Source organism: Artemia franciscana, chromosome 9, assembly GCF_032884065.1.
Source record: "Artemia franciscana chromosome 9, ASM3288406v1, whole genome shotgun sequence".
In the NCBI taxonomy this organism is placed as follows: Eukaryota; Metazoa; Arthropoda; class Branchiopoda; order Anostraca; family Artemiidae; genus Artemia; species Artemia franciscana.
The window spans coordinates 39,364,632-39,381,041 of NC_088871.1; the positions used below are offsets into that span (position 1 = coordinate 39,364,632).

The 16,410-nt window shown below is 36.5% G+C and overlaps 1 protein-coding gene across 2 annotated transcripts in view; it reads right to left on the bottom strand.

The window, feature by feature from the left end:
- Positions 1 to 16,410, bottom strand: part of LOC136031395 (nuclear receptor coactivator 2-like) — a 203,323-nt gene that overhangs the window by 27,059 nt on the left and 159,854 nt on the right. For both annotated transcript variants that reach the window (XM_065710934.1, XM_065710935.1), the window contains exon 9: positions 3,310 to 3,572. In XM_065710934.1, the coding sequence (XP_065567006.1) occupies positions 3,310 to 3,572 (263 nt within the window). The remainder of the gene's footprint in view (positions 1 to 3,309; positions 3,573 to 16,410) is intronic.

The following is a 16,410-nucleotide window of genomic DNA, read 5'->3' on the forward strand; positions in this document are numbered from 1 at the left end:
AAATAAATTTATAAATTATAATATATAATAAATAAATAATAATTAAATTATTATAATTAAATATATAATAAATTTATAAATTATAAATATTTTTTTTTTAATTCTAAATTTTACTTATTTTACTTAATATTATCAATGAATTCTAAAGTAAATGGTTTTCAACTCGGAAATTAGAGGAACTAACGCCACAAAATAAACAAGCAATTACAGAATCAAATGACGCAACAGGAATTCTTAAAAGAGGATCTACCTTAGAATGATTTTTCTAGGGAGCGGGGGGACCTGGGAGGGATTTTTAGGAAGACGGTTTTTTTATGTTACAAAGATTTTTAAGTTTTGCATTTGTTTAGTGTCCTATGGGCAGTAGAGCCTTCACAATACCTAGAGGATTTTTTTAAGGAACTATGGATAAGGTCTAGATGCCTAAATCATATAATAAGATGAAATAGCAGAATTAATACAAAAACTACGAAATTTTAGCTCCAAACCAACAGCGGCCAATATTTATTATTTATAAATGTTAAGTCGACCATAGCGACAAGCCACTGGACTTAGGTGGTCATTTATTTTATTGTAAAGAAAAAAAGAAAAAACCTTTAGACAGGCCATTCCGTTATTTTCAACTGGCTGAAAACAGCATATATTTGCTTATTTTTCATTCAGGGGGTGGAGGTTGCAATGTTTTTCCAGCCTTTAAGGTGGATTCAGTTATGCTTCAGTTATGCTTTGCTTTCCTGTTGGAAAAGATTTCCTGTTATAAATTCGAACCGTTAGAATTTTTCTTGCTAATGCCTTTGTTAAAGTCATCCAGTAAAGTTTCATTAACGTAATAAAATAATTTTTAAGTTGGTAATGAGTCGTTAAACTGGATTTTTTCCTTTTTAAATTTATTTGCAGGCTGTGGGAGAAAACGTTCCATTGGGAAGTTTGAAACTATTTATGATGTAGACGATGGTGTTGTACCAGATACGGTATCTCAACAACGGGCTGGCGCTGCTTTGAAGATATGGGAAACGTTGCTAACTAAATTCCGCTCACAAAGACTACTACTACTACTACTACTACTATTACTCACTGCAACACCAAGCCGCCTGAGGCCAACACAGCTACGGACGCTCCTCCTCCAACCTAATCTATTTAAAGCCTCCCTCTTTGCACCCTCCCAGGAAGTTTCCATTTCCTTTAAACCTTTATTTATGACATACTCCCAACCCAGACATGGACGACCCGCTTTCCGTGTAGCCCCGGACGGTTGGCCAAAAAGGACAATCTTCGGTGATCTGTCATCCTTCATCTGTAGAACGTGGCCCAACTATTGACTGATTGGTTTCTATTATTTATTTTTCTGAACAAATTAACTGCTGTGACTTTGCAATGTCCGAACGCTACGCAGGCACTTTACAATTTCCGGTGTTTAAATTTCTGTTCTTACATATAGAATGTATGAGTCAGTTGGCCTGGCAAATACATAGCCCCCCCCCCATCCACCAAAACTTCAACATTCTTACTATTTCCCTGTAACTTTTGATATTTTTCTAGCCTTTAATCAATTTGAAGAAAAAAAGACATCTTACTCATTAGCTTTTCTATTCTTTACACTTTCACGGCATCTACTATCTTTACTAATACTTAGCTACCAAGATAGGTGAAGTTATCCACTTGATCGATTCATTCCCGTTACCAAGCTTCCTTACCAAGTTACCATAATACCCGTTACCATCCCCTTACCAAGCTAATGGAGCTCCCGTTCCCGTTATCTACCTAACCGTTCTTGTTTATCACCTCTTCACCCTCATTTATCCTAACCCAAGCGACTTATTTTGTCTTCTTGACATTAATATTCAAACCTTTCTTGCACCCTGAACTTAAAACTTCCAAAATTTCACTCATTACTCAGGAATATAATTCTGTATAGACAATTAAACGAAAAAAGATTTTTTTTTCTTTTTTTTTAATTGAAAGTAAGGAGCAGCATTAAAACTTAAAAAGAGCAGAAATTATCCCGTATTTTATGGGATCGCCCCCTCCTCATTTTTTTTTAGAATTAAAAATGAAAACACTCGTGCTAACATCTAAGGCAGCAATAAGTGTTCTTGTAAGGTTTTTTTTTTTTTTTTTTTTTTTGTTGGTTGGTTGTAAGATTTTAAAAAAAGATCCGGATTCTAATTAAACGGCCCTTGTTTTTCAGGAACTGTTCTTAAAGAATTGAGACAAAAGTAAAATAGCCAGTGATTTTGACTGATTTTGACCAATTTCCGAAGTATTTTTAATCTAAAAAACCTGCAGACTGAATTTTAAAGTTTTAATTCGGAGGATAGATAGGACTGAATCAGAGCTAAGGAGTAATAGAAAAATATTCGTCTTCCATTGATATACTAAAATCGCATGAGAGCAAAAATCAACATATAGATACTAGTACAAGGAATATAGACTTTAATCTGATCAATATGGCTCCAATTCGCCAATGTGGCAACGTCTTCTGATGCCTGGCATAACATTCATAGCAATAATTGTGCCAAAGGCGCCGTTCAAGCGAAAATACATGGAAAACAAGGCCGTATCCCTGGGGGTGCGATTACCAGATTTGACCCCTTGCCCCGAAACTTTTGTTTGGCTTGTAAAATTAACAAAAATTGATATATACAAATTTTTGATACCTTTTGTAAAGTTTTTCTGAAATAAACCCTACCCGAACAAAAATCCTGGATACGCCCATAATGGAAGATGATATTTTTCAAAAAATTTCGTCTTTCGTTAATACATTAAGATACTAGCACAAGGAAGGCAGACCTTAATTTGATCAATATGGCATCAATTTGGCAATCCGGCAACGTCTTTTGATACTTAGTATAAAATGTCGCAGCCATAAAAGTCAAAATGTGCAAAAAGCACTATTCAAGCGAAAATACATTCAAGGCAAGGCCTTATCCAGGAGGGGGGATTACCAGGTTTGCCCCCGCCTCCCCGAAGCTTTTGCCCGGGTTGGAAAAAAGTAACAAAAAGAGCCATGAACAAATTTTTGACAGTTTTTCTGTAAAAAAAAACCCTGCCCGAACAAAAATACTGGACGCACCCTAGATGGAAGGCGAGATTTTCCAAAAGTATTCGCTGTTAAAAGTACACTGGTTTGACCGATTCCTTGCACCTTCATAAATCACCCAAATGATGCAAATGCATCCAATCCACCGCCGTGCTTACTTCCTGCTTCCAACCTCATCTTTATTAAGTTTAGGCATGTCGATACTTTCTGAGCGTTCATTTTGTATTTTTTATGAAACCCTCTTTTGATAAAGGCAAAGAAAAACGTACCTCAAAATTGAATGGGTGGCCATGATAAATTCCATTTCAGAGGCGTTCGAATTATTTGGGAATCTCTTTGACTTGGTTTGTACATGTATATACTGACCCTTCTCAGGCGAAAGATGACTCTCATACTGGCTAGGTGGGGTCACTAGTAATCGATAGACGGCGCTTGTACTTTGACCAGATTGAAGGGTCTCTTTCAAGTGATTGGAAACTTGTTTCAGATCATTAGGATGACATAATTCGTGAATGATGCATCCCACCAAATCCTAGAAAAAAAATTTTAAATTTAAAATTTTTTGATGATTAAAATGGTACGGTGCTTAAATCATGCACATCATTCGCCAGAATCAGCCAAATTTGAGCAGTCTGTGGTAAGTGTTATGACTTTTCTGTTTTGTATATTGAATTCATAGTTACCTAATTTTTATTGGGGTTACATTTATGAATTTCATTAGCCAAAATTAACTTTTCCAGTTGGTTGATCATTTGTCCAATCTGGCAACCTTGTACCATTTTGTAAATAGTGTGTATCATTTTGTATATACTATACTCGTTACTAGGGATGGAGGGGAGAGGGTGAGGGATGGGCATACCTGGGTACAATGAAGACATGAGAGCCCTCCAAAAATTGGAAGATTTTTGTCTAAATATGTGTTATCTTCATGTCTTAGCCCTTACCACCAGGAAATATCGTGCGATCTCCTTCTCCTCCTCCCTTCAAGCTACGGATCGTGACATTGTATATCTACTGGGTGACTAATCTATCGAAAAGTATGATTCTATTCCCGGATTATGCGATTTTTCTTCCATGTAATCTACGTGTCTATATATAAGCCATGATCGGTCCCTCCAATATTCCTTGGTTAGTTTTACCCTTTCTCCACTCCCCTATGGGTAGGTGTGCTTTAATATACTATTCTTGCCCAAAGCCAATGAAAAAAAGAAGCAATGAGTTGGATCAGGGCAAACGGTAAGATTTGCAAATCACCAACTATATCCTATCAGAGTTGCCAACTGTAGCACTTTCGTGCTATTTTAGCACTATTACAGTCAATATTTTGACTATAGCATCGAAAATCGTTGTGTAGCGCGCAAATTTAGGCAATTGTAGTACTTTAGGAACTGACCATGGTGGCAACCCTGTACCCAAGAATCTGACGGGATCTCAACATTGTTGCAATTTAGTAGGAGAATCGCTTAAAAGTAGTATCCTATTTTCCATTGATTTCAACTTTTGAGGTAGCTTTAATAAAAGCAGTAAGGAACCAAGGTCCATAAAAAAGCTTTGATTGCATTTTCCTGCTGATCTTAACCTTGAAGAAACACTAGTAAAGCTAATATAAACAATTAGAGAACTTTAATTAAGCACACTCCACCAAAATAGCTCTTCTGAAACGAGAGAAGCGTATAGATATTAATCCCAGTTCAAAGAGTTTCCTGATGCTGTTGGAAAATGATTCACAAAAAAGTAGTCAATAGTAAAATTAGAATTACTATAAAAGAGAAGCAATGTTTGTGAAAAAAAAATATAAAAAAGGAAAAAACTGATTAATATAGTTTAAAATAACTGATAAAATAAACAATCTACCCCAAAAACATCCTCGTTTCAGTCGATGTACATTTTCAAATATGTTCGATTTACGATTGATGCCTGGTGTGATTCCTTTATCTGACACCATTCCAATGTGATATCCCCGAGCAGAGAGTTTCCAGATACTTTTAGAAAGTGATTCATACAAAATAGTCGTCAACAATAAAATAACAATCAGAGGCAACGCTATATAGTGCAGGAAGGATGCGGGAAAAAAGGACAAACCTCAAGGAAATTGCAACAGAATTTGTTTTTACACCGAATTGCTTAAAAAAAATCAGCTGAATTAAAAAAAAAATCCACCAAAATCCCCTTTGCACAAGTGTTCCATATTTGCCCTTGAAGGGGGGAATGAGGGGGAAATCGATTTTTCTGTTTATAAATATTTTTGGAGTTTAAATAGTCGTTTCCAATCAAATCAAGATTGCTGACTTCAGACCTGAATTCAGGTTTCCATTTTTCCACACCCTTATGTTCATTTTCACCCTAAAAGGACGGGGAGGGGGTTAAAACTTGAAATTAAGAGATTGTCGTATTTTTTATCCCTTTCTATGAAATGAATGGTGGTAAATTTCAAAAAAAAGTAAAAAACTTGATTTTACGTATTCAAGTCATCCTAATAAGGGTTTATGCCAGATTTGCCTCTTGCTCACTAATTCATTTTAATTTGAATAAAAATCAAGTAGTTTTGGGCATCAAGCCATGGCTAATTGTAGATAAATCCAAGAGAGATAGTCCGAATGAGTGAGAGGCAAATCTGGCATAAGCCCTTATTAGGATTGTATAAAAACTATATCACTTGATTTGTTGATAGATAAGTCTATCTATCACCCGTCCATGAGTCATTCCTAGGGCAGAACTAAGGTAGATAGTCATAGAACTAAGGGATGAAAGAATTAGACTGACTGAATTAAAATCAAGTAGATGTGGACATCAAGCCATGGCTAATTGTAAAAAAAAAAGGCCAAGACAGATAGTCCAAGTTAGTTAAAGGCAAATCTGGCATAAGCCCTTATTAGGATTGTATGAAAATGATGTCATTTGATTCGTAGATAGATAAGTCTATCTATCATCCGTCCATGCGTCACTCAACCTAGTCCATGCGTCATTCAATTCCTATCAACCTAGAAATGACACCTTAGAATATGAGTCTCAAACAATTTAATTTCAAACCAGTATTCTACAATCCCATCCCCTCTCCAGTTTGCGGTTTCCATTCCTTAGTGCCATTATTTAGCTGATCGAATCACTGGAGCCATCTACCATCGTACTTGCAACATGACTGGGTTCAAGGCTATATATAATGTCTGTTCCGTTTTATTTACTTCCGAAAAAAGACAGAACAACAAACTGGGGTCTAGGAGCGCTGAGCAGAAATATTTTGTGAGATATTGTTTGGATTTAGCTTCTGATTCTGGAAAAAAGCAAATAGTCATTTCTGACTTTCAATGATTTTCTGATCTCCTGTGTTTATTCTACACTTATGCATGCCAACCAAAAAGCAAGTCGAGGTGGAAAAACTCAAGTAATTACCTTTGATCAACCGCATTACTGGAAGGCAAGGTGTATCGTCAGTGCAGAGCCTGCCACAAGTGCATTAACAAATGTTATTGTTGTCCTAGGTGGATTTTAAACGCGCATGAGTTTCCTAGGAGCCATTGGCTTCCTTATGGCAAACTTGGGACTTTCGGAAATCATAAGTAAAGTATACGTGCCTAGTGCTGAGGGAAGTATGTTACAAGGCAAAGCTGTCTCTGGTGCTGTGCTAGGCCGTGGTCGGTTGGAAATAGCCCTTTATGCGAACCTTTTATCCTCAGAACTGAATAGTTGAGTTTTTGATGTCAATGGTATGCTACCAGAATCCCTTGAAAAGGCAAAACAGGGACACAAGTCGCTCCTTGAGGGGGATACCATTGACGGAACACAGGTAGAAGGAGCAGAGCTTATCCATGAAATATTTCATAGTGTAAAAGAACAATTATCCGAGTCCAGAACTGCCCCTCTTTGGTTTCAATATTTGGACCTGCTTAGAATCTTGATAAAGAACCCAAGAGCTGAACGAAGAGGCAATTTTGAGCTTCATCTATAGTCTTTTTTAGAAATGCTTTTTTACTTTGCTGCTTCTGGTCACAATCTTTACACGAAGTCTACTTGGCTGTTCGTGCACCAAGACCCCTTGAAAAGGTATAACAGGCACACGAATTGAGGGAGATACCATTGACAAAGAGCAGATGTCAAAAGCAGCAGAGCTCATCCATGAAATATGTCATAGTTTAAAAGAACAGTTATCCTAGTCCAGAACTGCCTGTCTTTGGTTTCAGTATTTGGACCTGCTTAGAATCTTGAAAAAGAACCTGAGAGCTGAACGAAGTGGCAGTTTTGAACTTTATCTATAGTCTTTTTTAGAAATGCTTCCTGACTTTGCTGCTTCTGGTCACAATCTTTACACGAAGTCTACTTGGCTGTTCATGCAGTCGATTTTTCAGTTGAGGAAAGACAACCAAGAGTAGTGCAGAATGTTACAGGTATACCTGTTCATCCGGAGAACTGACAACTATTGGGCAGCACTTTCTCCTGATTTGGTGATCGAACAAACGTTAATGAGAAGTATGAAAACAAGTGGTGGTCTGACAACAGGTAGAGGCATGACTGAATTGCAACAGACAATTTGGACATCTGGTATGCCCACTTTGGTTGTCGTTAACGAACGCATGCAGAACCTGACTGGCCTTGCAGAGTTGACAATTGAAAATCTCAAAGAAGCGATATGAAAAAGGAGAAATCTGTAACTATGGCTGAGGAGTCATCTGTGATGATGGATAGCAAGAGGGGAATCGTCGAAACAGCTATAATCTTCCAGCGTCTAGCCACAGTGGCTAGCACCAGTGGTTCTGACTGGAATGAGAAACTATCATTCGAGCTTTGTACTTTTCCACCATCTCTCTTTAGTTCGCTGGAGGTGATAACGATAGCCGACAAAGTATCCCTCACAAATGCACCGATGAAAATTGAGGGGAATCGAGGGTCCAGTGACATTGCCAACCTCCCAGATAGTTTTGGGTGGTAACTGGCCAGTCCACAAAATACCGTATACTGTCGGATCCACATACTCTAAGGTGGCGAAATCTTACATAAATTATGTCTCAACACATTTTGCCCAGGCGGTGGTAATTTTTTACTATTACACTGATACACCAACGACAAAAGTTGTACACAGCTAAAGAGAACCATAAGTTTGTCGTGTCCAACCATTGAATTCTCTCCTAACATGAAGATCGTCAAAAGTAAGGAGGAATTTTTGAGAAGTCCCAAAAATAAATAACGCTTCATCGACTTACTAACTGAATGGCTGACGAATTCAGGATCTAAAGTTCTACATGCTCAGAATGATGCCGATGTCTTAGTTTTGCAAACTGCAGTCAGTTGTACTAAAACTTTGTCGACCACTTTGATTGGGAATGATACCGACATATTAGTTTTTCTATTGTACAATGTCAATCCTGAAGCATGTAATGTCTTTATGCAGAAAGACACGCATGAAAATAACCCATGAGTGTATTACATACAAAGGATCAAGAACAAACTATTCGTTTGACGAGGATCTATTCGTTTGCCACGCAATATGTGGCTGCGATACAGCATCTAGACTTCACGGCGTAGGGAAACCAGCAGTGATTTCTTTGTCACTTAAATATAGTACTTTTAAGGATGCTTGCAAGATCTTCATGACACCAGAATCCAACCACCAGCAGATCACCGAGGCTCGAGAGAAAGCTTTGCTCCGCATATACAAAAGGAAAAGTAATGAGAAGACCTTGAAGGATGCCCGAATGCGATTATTTACTCTGTTGGTTACAAGATCAGATACTTTCGTTCAGACAGAGTAGCTTCTGCCAACTTTGGCTGCCGCAAAAAGCCACTTTTACAGGTGAATTATGCAAATAATGAAGTTGAAAGACAAACGTCCAAAACACTAAAGCCGGAAGAGTGGGGTTGGCACCTCTCTTCGTCACGGATATTTATCTTCCAATTATGAAAGATGCTTCAGCAGCAACAGAAAATCTGCTAAAGATGGTACGGTGCCAGTACACCAGCGGGTAGAGTATCTCAGATGCAGCTGACGTCGGAACGGTTTACCCTGCAGCTTTGTCTACGGGGAGTGTAAAGGGACGTTATGTGCTAACGCTGCAGCAAGATAGGATGAGGACGATAACAAATGAGGAATAGGAAGAAGAATAAGTTTCAGACTGAGCTTTAAAATCAAAATATTTTTGGGATTAATTTACCTGAGTTAGAAACGTTCCTTTTTATAACTGGTTGATCTCAAGTTATGACCTCGATTAGAGAATTGGTTTTCAAAAAGTTATACTTATGAACCCTTCATATTACATTGCCCTCAGAGGTGAAAATCAGGTAAATAGTAACAAGAGCCGAGAGCTCATATGGCACTTGTGACGAGGTCGGAATAGCCAAGATCCAAGAGCTGATATGCCACTTGTGACGATGTCAGAACCTAAAATTAGACTCGGTACTAGAGTTATCGATTTTGCTGTTCTTTGTTTATTGGCAATTATTAAAAAGATAAACTTGCAAATACAGTGTTCCTGTAATCTCTTCTTATTCAGTATTGTAACATTTGTCCCACCAAGTTTCATCCCGATCTCTCCACTCTAAAAGTTTTCCAAGATTTTCGGTTTCCCCGTCCAATTCCCCAATGTTACCAGATCAAGTCGGGATTTAACATAAGAGCTTTGAGACACGAGGTCCCTCTAAATATAAAATTTCATTAAGAAACGATAACCCGTTCGTAAGTTAAAAATACCTCATTTTTTTTCTAATTTTTCCTAATTAACCATCCTTCCACTCCATTAGATGGTCTTATCGAGGAAAAACCTATTTCGAATTTAATCTGGTCCGGTCCCTGATACGCCTGCCAATTTTCAGCGATCGCTATATTCATTACGTATTTAGTTTCTGATCTTCTTTATTTAAAAATTGGGGTGGTCCGGGATTTGAACCTGACCCAACTCACACCCTAGGCGAGAATCACACCCCTAGACCAGCAAGCCAAACTTAAGAAGAACAATCATTTGTTTTACGGGCAAATAAAATTCTTCTCAACTATCTCGTTCGCTCGTCCCCCCCCCTCCCAGATGGTCGAATGGGGGAAGCGACTATGTCTAATTTAATCTGGTCTGGTCCCTGATACGCCATCCAACTTCGTCCTAGCTTATCTGGAAGTCCCCGAAGTATCAAAACCAGGGCCGAAAGACAAACAGACCGACAGACGGACAGAAATTGCGATCGCTATATCTTACTTGGTAAATACCAAGTGCCATACCTTTTTGACATCATATTTATCAATGCACTACCTTATCTGATATAAAATGATCCTTTAGTCGCAGCGATCCGTCAAATAATTATTTGCGCGTTTACCCACCCCTCCACCCATTCCATGAAGGTAAAAATTGATACCCTGATACGGAAAACTGGACGTCGTATTAGAATTCATCATGCTTGATTTGACAGGAAGCGACTACTTAAACTCCAAAACATTTACAAAGACAAAAATCGAATTTCCCTCTTCATTTCCCCCTTCAAGGGCAAATTTGGGACACTTGATTTTAGCAAGAGAGATTTTTGCAAGAGTGGATTTTTTGTGTAATTTATCTGTTTTTGTTTTGTTTTTGTTTTTTATTTTGGTTTAGAAAAAAATTCTCAAAAAACTCCTCTATGCTTTTGCTGGGAGAACTGGACTCCCTTGCGAAATATTCAACTCGCTTTTTTCTGGCACACTAGCACTCTGGGCTTTGGTAGAGTTGTTATACTTCCAGAGTTTGGAGGGGTTTTCAGCAATAAGGAATATATTTTTCTGGATCAGTCTTAACTAATGGTTTTTTAGCTTCTTGTTAAATTTCCGTTTCGTACTATATTAGGAGAACATGTTATATTAGGAGAAAATTAATATAACAACTCTTTGATAATTAATAACAAATAATATAATATATAAGGAAGATTTTAGAAAATGATTAATATTTCCATTTCGTATTTGTAAATACTACAAATATTTTCTTTTGTACTTATTATAACACAGAGAATATACATATATTCTCTTTATATAGAATATAACATATTATAACATAGAGAATAAACATAAAATTACAGTAAAATTAAATTTTAAACTGATGAGCTTTTAGCGATTAATATCATTATATGTCAAATATTCAGTTTAATTTTATTAGTTCTTTCCAGGACTGTTCAAGACAAATATAGCTTCATTACAAACAAGAGTTTGGATACTGCCCCCTTCCCTAACCGTAAAAGTCTGAAGCTTACTTCGTCATTGGGGCTTCACGGAAAACGAACTATATTACAATAGTTTTCTTAGAGCAATGCAGCATTGAAAATGAAAATAAGTTATTAAATTAAAATCTTAAAATGACGATCTTTAAACAATTAATATCATTTTATATCAAACCCTAAGTGCGATTTCATTTGTAGTTTCCAAGACTGTTCATGACACATATAGCTTTCAGCAAAGCGCCAATGACGCAGTAGGTTTTAGACTTTCACAGTGAGAAAAGGAGGCAAACTCCAAACTCTTGTTTGTAGTGACTTTTGTTGGTTTCAAGCTTGATTTACATATTAAATTGTTTCACTCGTTTTAAGATTTATTCATTCATTTATATTAGTACCTATTGTATGTTTGTTTGCCATGATTATTTATTTTCGTTCGTTTTGGGTTTCATTTATTCTTCAATAGGAAAATATTTTTATTCGTTTTAAGCTTTAGTTGCATATTTAGCTTAAGCTTTACTTGTTTTAACATTTGTTTATTCGTTTATATTAGTACATGTTGTATGTTTTTTAATATGATTGTCTGTATAATTTCTGTTCGTTTTCGGTTTCATTTATTCTTTAATATTAATTTCTGGTTGTTTTGAGTTTGAGGTACTGTAGGTTTCCATTTCTTCCGATCCTTCGTTTAATATGGCCTTTACTTTCCTTTAAAAGCCTTTTTTTGGAAAGTTTTTTTTAATTAATTACTATAAAGGAGTCTTGAAATACTGTTTGTAGAAAAAAATTCAAGAAAAGGAAAAAACCAATTAATAATGTGATCTAAAATTACTAATAAAATAAACACTTGTTAACGAAATTCCATTCCAAAAATTGTGGCAACTAAACCCTGGCCATCCATACCCCCCTCTCCCCAAAAAAAAACAACTTATTAACATTATTTTATTCCAAAAACTTACTGGAGCTGATCCCTGATCCTCCATGGCAAAATACCCCTCCCTCCCCCGAAAATATTATCAATGATAAACCATGGGTCCTTAAATCCTCGTTTCAGTGGATTTTCATTTTCAAATATGTTCAATTCGAATATCTGTTATGATCGATGTCTGGTGGGATTCCTTTATCTGATACCATTTGGATATGATATCTCCGATACTCGATATCATTGCAATTCAATGTCAAATGTTTTCGATTCGAATATCGCATGCTCGATATTCAAAATATTGTCTTTTCAGTTTATAGTGGATAAGGTATATAGCAAGACAAAGGACAACAGAAAGTAAATAATTGACAAGATAGTGAAATTAATACTCTTTAAAAAATAAACTTTCTTCTACGAAAAGTGAAGAAAAAAACTTTGTAATAAGAAAAACTAAGCAGAATGTTGTTCATGTTTCATAATTTTTCCTTTAACAATTATTTTAAATACCGCTTCAAATGTTAAGCATTAAGTGTGGTAACGGATGAACTTTTTTACACTTACGTAATGGAAATTTTTGGAATATTGAAAATTTCGTGATTCAAACCACATTTTGTACTAACCTTAAGCCTTTCAGCAACTTGTTTGGAGAGAGGGGCAAGAAATCCCCATCTGGAAGGTCTGAAGGCATGAAGCACCCTTGACGACAAAGGAGGATTTCTGAGTAGCCTTTAGTAGAATCTTTGAAATCATGCTCAGAGGGAAGTAGAAGAAGGAACAGACAGCCTCCGGGAAGAATTGTAAACTATCCAATTTGTTCATTCTCAATCAACTTAAAAAACTCATTCAACTTTTCATCTGATGGCTCAAAGAGGCTTAGAAAACTAGGACATTGAAACGTATTCCTTTAGGCATCTTACCTCCACCCTAAACAAAGACCTACCACCCCTTCCTAATAATAAACCACTGTATTATGAAGTAAATCATTTCAGTTAAATGGAGCATTAAAATAAGCGCCAAAAAAGTTTGGTGAAATAAGAAGGGAGATGTTACCTAGCAATGTCCTCCCAGACAATTTGATCCCCGCTGAAAGTTTTCCCTGAAATATCCCACCGTAACATTCTCTCCATATGTAAAATTGTGCATCCAAAAAGAAAGACAAATAAAAATAATTATGTATTTAAATGTATATAAATTATGTATATAAATTTTTAAATCTGATTTACGTGTGGAGTTGCTCAGTAGGTATGCTTTTGTAACAGATTAATTATATCTTCAGTAGTTTATTTTTCTGTATTTTTTATGTGTTGTTTTTGGGGTTTTATATTGTAGTGTTTCGTAATTTATTTTTCATGTTGGTTTCGGTAAATGGTCTCATGCTCCATACTCTTTTTCTTTTTATTATTTTAGAACATCCTCGTAAGCTCCGCTTTTGTTGTGCTATTATACAGAAATGATTCTTTTCAATAAAATTGTTCTACTACTACAACAGGAAAATTCTCTCCAGGAAATTTCCCCCCGGAAGACCCCTTCCCGCAGAAAGCTCCCCCATAAATAATACCATATGTTTCCCGATAACAGATACTATCTGAAAACAATGGACAAATTGGAAAAACATTACAGCCCTTTTCCTAGGGGCTGTAAGTAGTCATGTCATTCCCAGAGGTACATACATTGGATCTTTCAATTATGATGAACCAAATGGCTATCTCAAATTTTATTTGGATGTCTTTGGAAGAAAAAAGGGCATAGTAAGGGGGCTAGTTGCTCTCCATTCTAACAGGTCACTTAAAAGAGCACTTAAACTTTTAATTTTTGTTCGAATAAGCCCTCTCCCAATTTTCTAAGACCCTTGTTTCGAACTATCATCCCGGGGGAAACAAAAAGCAAAAAATAACTGACAACACAAACCCATCATCTTTAAATAACGACCAAGACCATAATACCTTTCCATCATAAAAATAACAAATCTGGGATTGTTTTAATTTATCATCTTCAGTGTTAAAGATCTCATTTAATTGTAAGTTTTATTTCATTTTTATGTGTAGTTTTTTCAGGACGGCTCTTGGATATAAAGCCGAAATATTCCTAGGCTTTAAAAAAATTCACTGTCTTAGGTAAATTCCCTGATGTTTTACTTGTTGTTGTATTATCCATGATCATTCTTTGACAAAAAATTTCGGGGGGGTTTTCCGCGTGGGATGGCGGAGGGAGGGTCCTGGAAGGAAACGGCAGTTCCCGTCTTTGAGACTGTCGGCTGACATTGAGACTCGCAAGATTATTATAAGGTATCGAATGACCATAAACAGTAAGGGGATTTCATTCAAATCATGATGAATTTTTTAGGCTGTTATGATAACTCAACCCTATTTTCTCTCGCGGCTGGGGGATCGAACTGAACATTTCAGGAATTTTTCTTTGTAGGGGAAGAGGAAATAATAGGATTTAAAATTACATGCTGGGGGAAAGACAAAAATTTTTTTCTCTGGTACTTACAAAAGAATATACGTTCTCTAATATAATCTCTTTGATTAATTTTTTGTAAATGGAAAAGCAGTGTGGTCTAAGAAATTATTCAATTTTCCCCCTTTTTTTTGAATGCCTGTCTTCCGACATACGCTTCTGCTAGTAATGGTATACTACCAGTTATACTTAGTTTTACTTTAGTTAGTCAACTGGGGATCGGCTCCACTTTGGATTAAGACTCAATTTAAACTGGAATAGACCCCAAGATTCTTGAGAACGTTCAAATTCTTGGAAACCATGAAGAGCGTGCTAATAAGATTATAATCTAACAAAAAATAGAATCACAACCTAGCAACAAAGAACTAGCTAAGTTCGTTACTAGGATTTCCATAATCAAAGCAAAGTAGGAGGGATCAACGGTACTCAACTATATTGGTATAAAGAAAAAAGTGTGATATCGATCAGGTTCTTGAAAAAAATATCTGGACATATTCAGTGAGCAAAATCAGATAATATTTTAAAAGATCAGTAAAGCGAAAACCAATAAAAAAAATTAATTTGCAGTGAATTAAAAATGGAATAATCCTCTTACACCCAAAGATATTTCTTTGTCGAGGAGGTTCATAGATATTAGTGAAAGGGAGTAAACTAATTGATACCTGATTATATGATGAAAAATGCCTCCCAACCTTAGAGCACCACGGTCCCACAAACCCTCCCTCAGCAAGTGTTCTATAATCATAGTGTGTAAATTTTCATAATACTGTCAATAGAGAAGAAGTCATTCCAGAATTCCTCTCTTTTTTGAGGAGGAGGTAAATAGTTTTCCACGAAGGAAGAAATATTTCTTTTGGATATTTCCCAGCCTTACAGCCCTAGAAACCCTCCCTCGACTGGTGTTCCATGATCATAGTGTGCATGTTTTCATAATATTGTCAATAGAGAAGAAGTCATTCAAGAATTCCTCTCTTTTTTGGGGAGGGGACAATAGTTTTCCACGAAGGAAGAAATATTTCTTTTGGATATTTCCCAGCCTTACAGCCCTAGAAATCCTCCCTCGACTGGTGTTCCATGATCATAGTGTGCATATTTTCATAATATTGTCAATAGAGAAGAAGTCATTCCAGAATTCCTCTCTTTTTTGGTGGGGAGGGGGGGGGGGCAATAGTTTTCCCGAAGGAAGAAAATTTCTTTTGGATATTTCCCAGCCTTACAGCCCTAGAAACCCTCCCTCGACTGGTGTTTCATGATCATAGTGTGCATATTTTCATAATATTGTCAATAGAGAAGAAGTCATTCCAGAATTCCTCTCTTTTTTGGTGGGGAGGGGGGGCAATAGTTTTCCACGAAGGAAGAAATATTTCTTTTGGATATTTCCCAGTCTTGCAGCCCTAGAAACCCTCCCTCGACTGGTGTTCCATGATCATAGTGTGCATATTTTCATAATATTGTCAATAGAGAAGAAGTAATTCCAGAATTCCTTTCTTTTTTAGGGAGGGGGCAGTAGTTTCCCACGAAGGAAGAAATATTTCTTTTGGATATTTCCCAGCCTTACAGCCCTAGAAACCCTCCCTCAACTGGGTTTCTATGATCATAGCGTGCATATTTTCATAATATTGTCAATAGAGAAGAAGTCATTCCAGAATTCCTCTTTTTTTTGGAGGGGGGGCGATAGTTTTCCACAAAGGAAGAAATATTTCTTTTGGATATTTCCCAGCCTTACAGCCCTAGAAACCCTCCCTCGACTGGTGTTCCATGATCAAAGTGTGCACATTTTCATAATACTGTCAATAGAGAAGAAGTCATTCCAGAATTCCTATCTTTTTTTAGG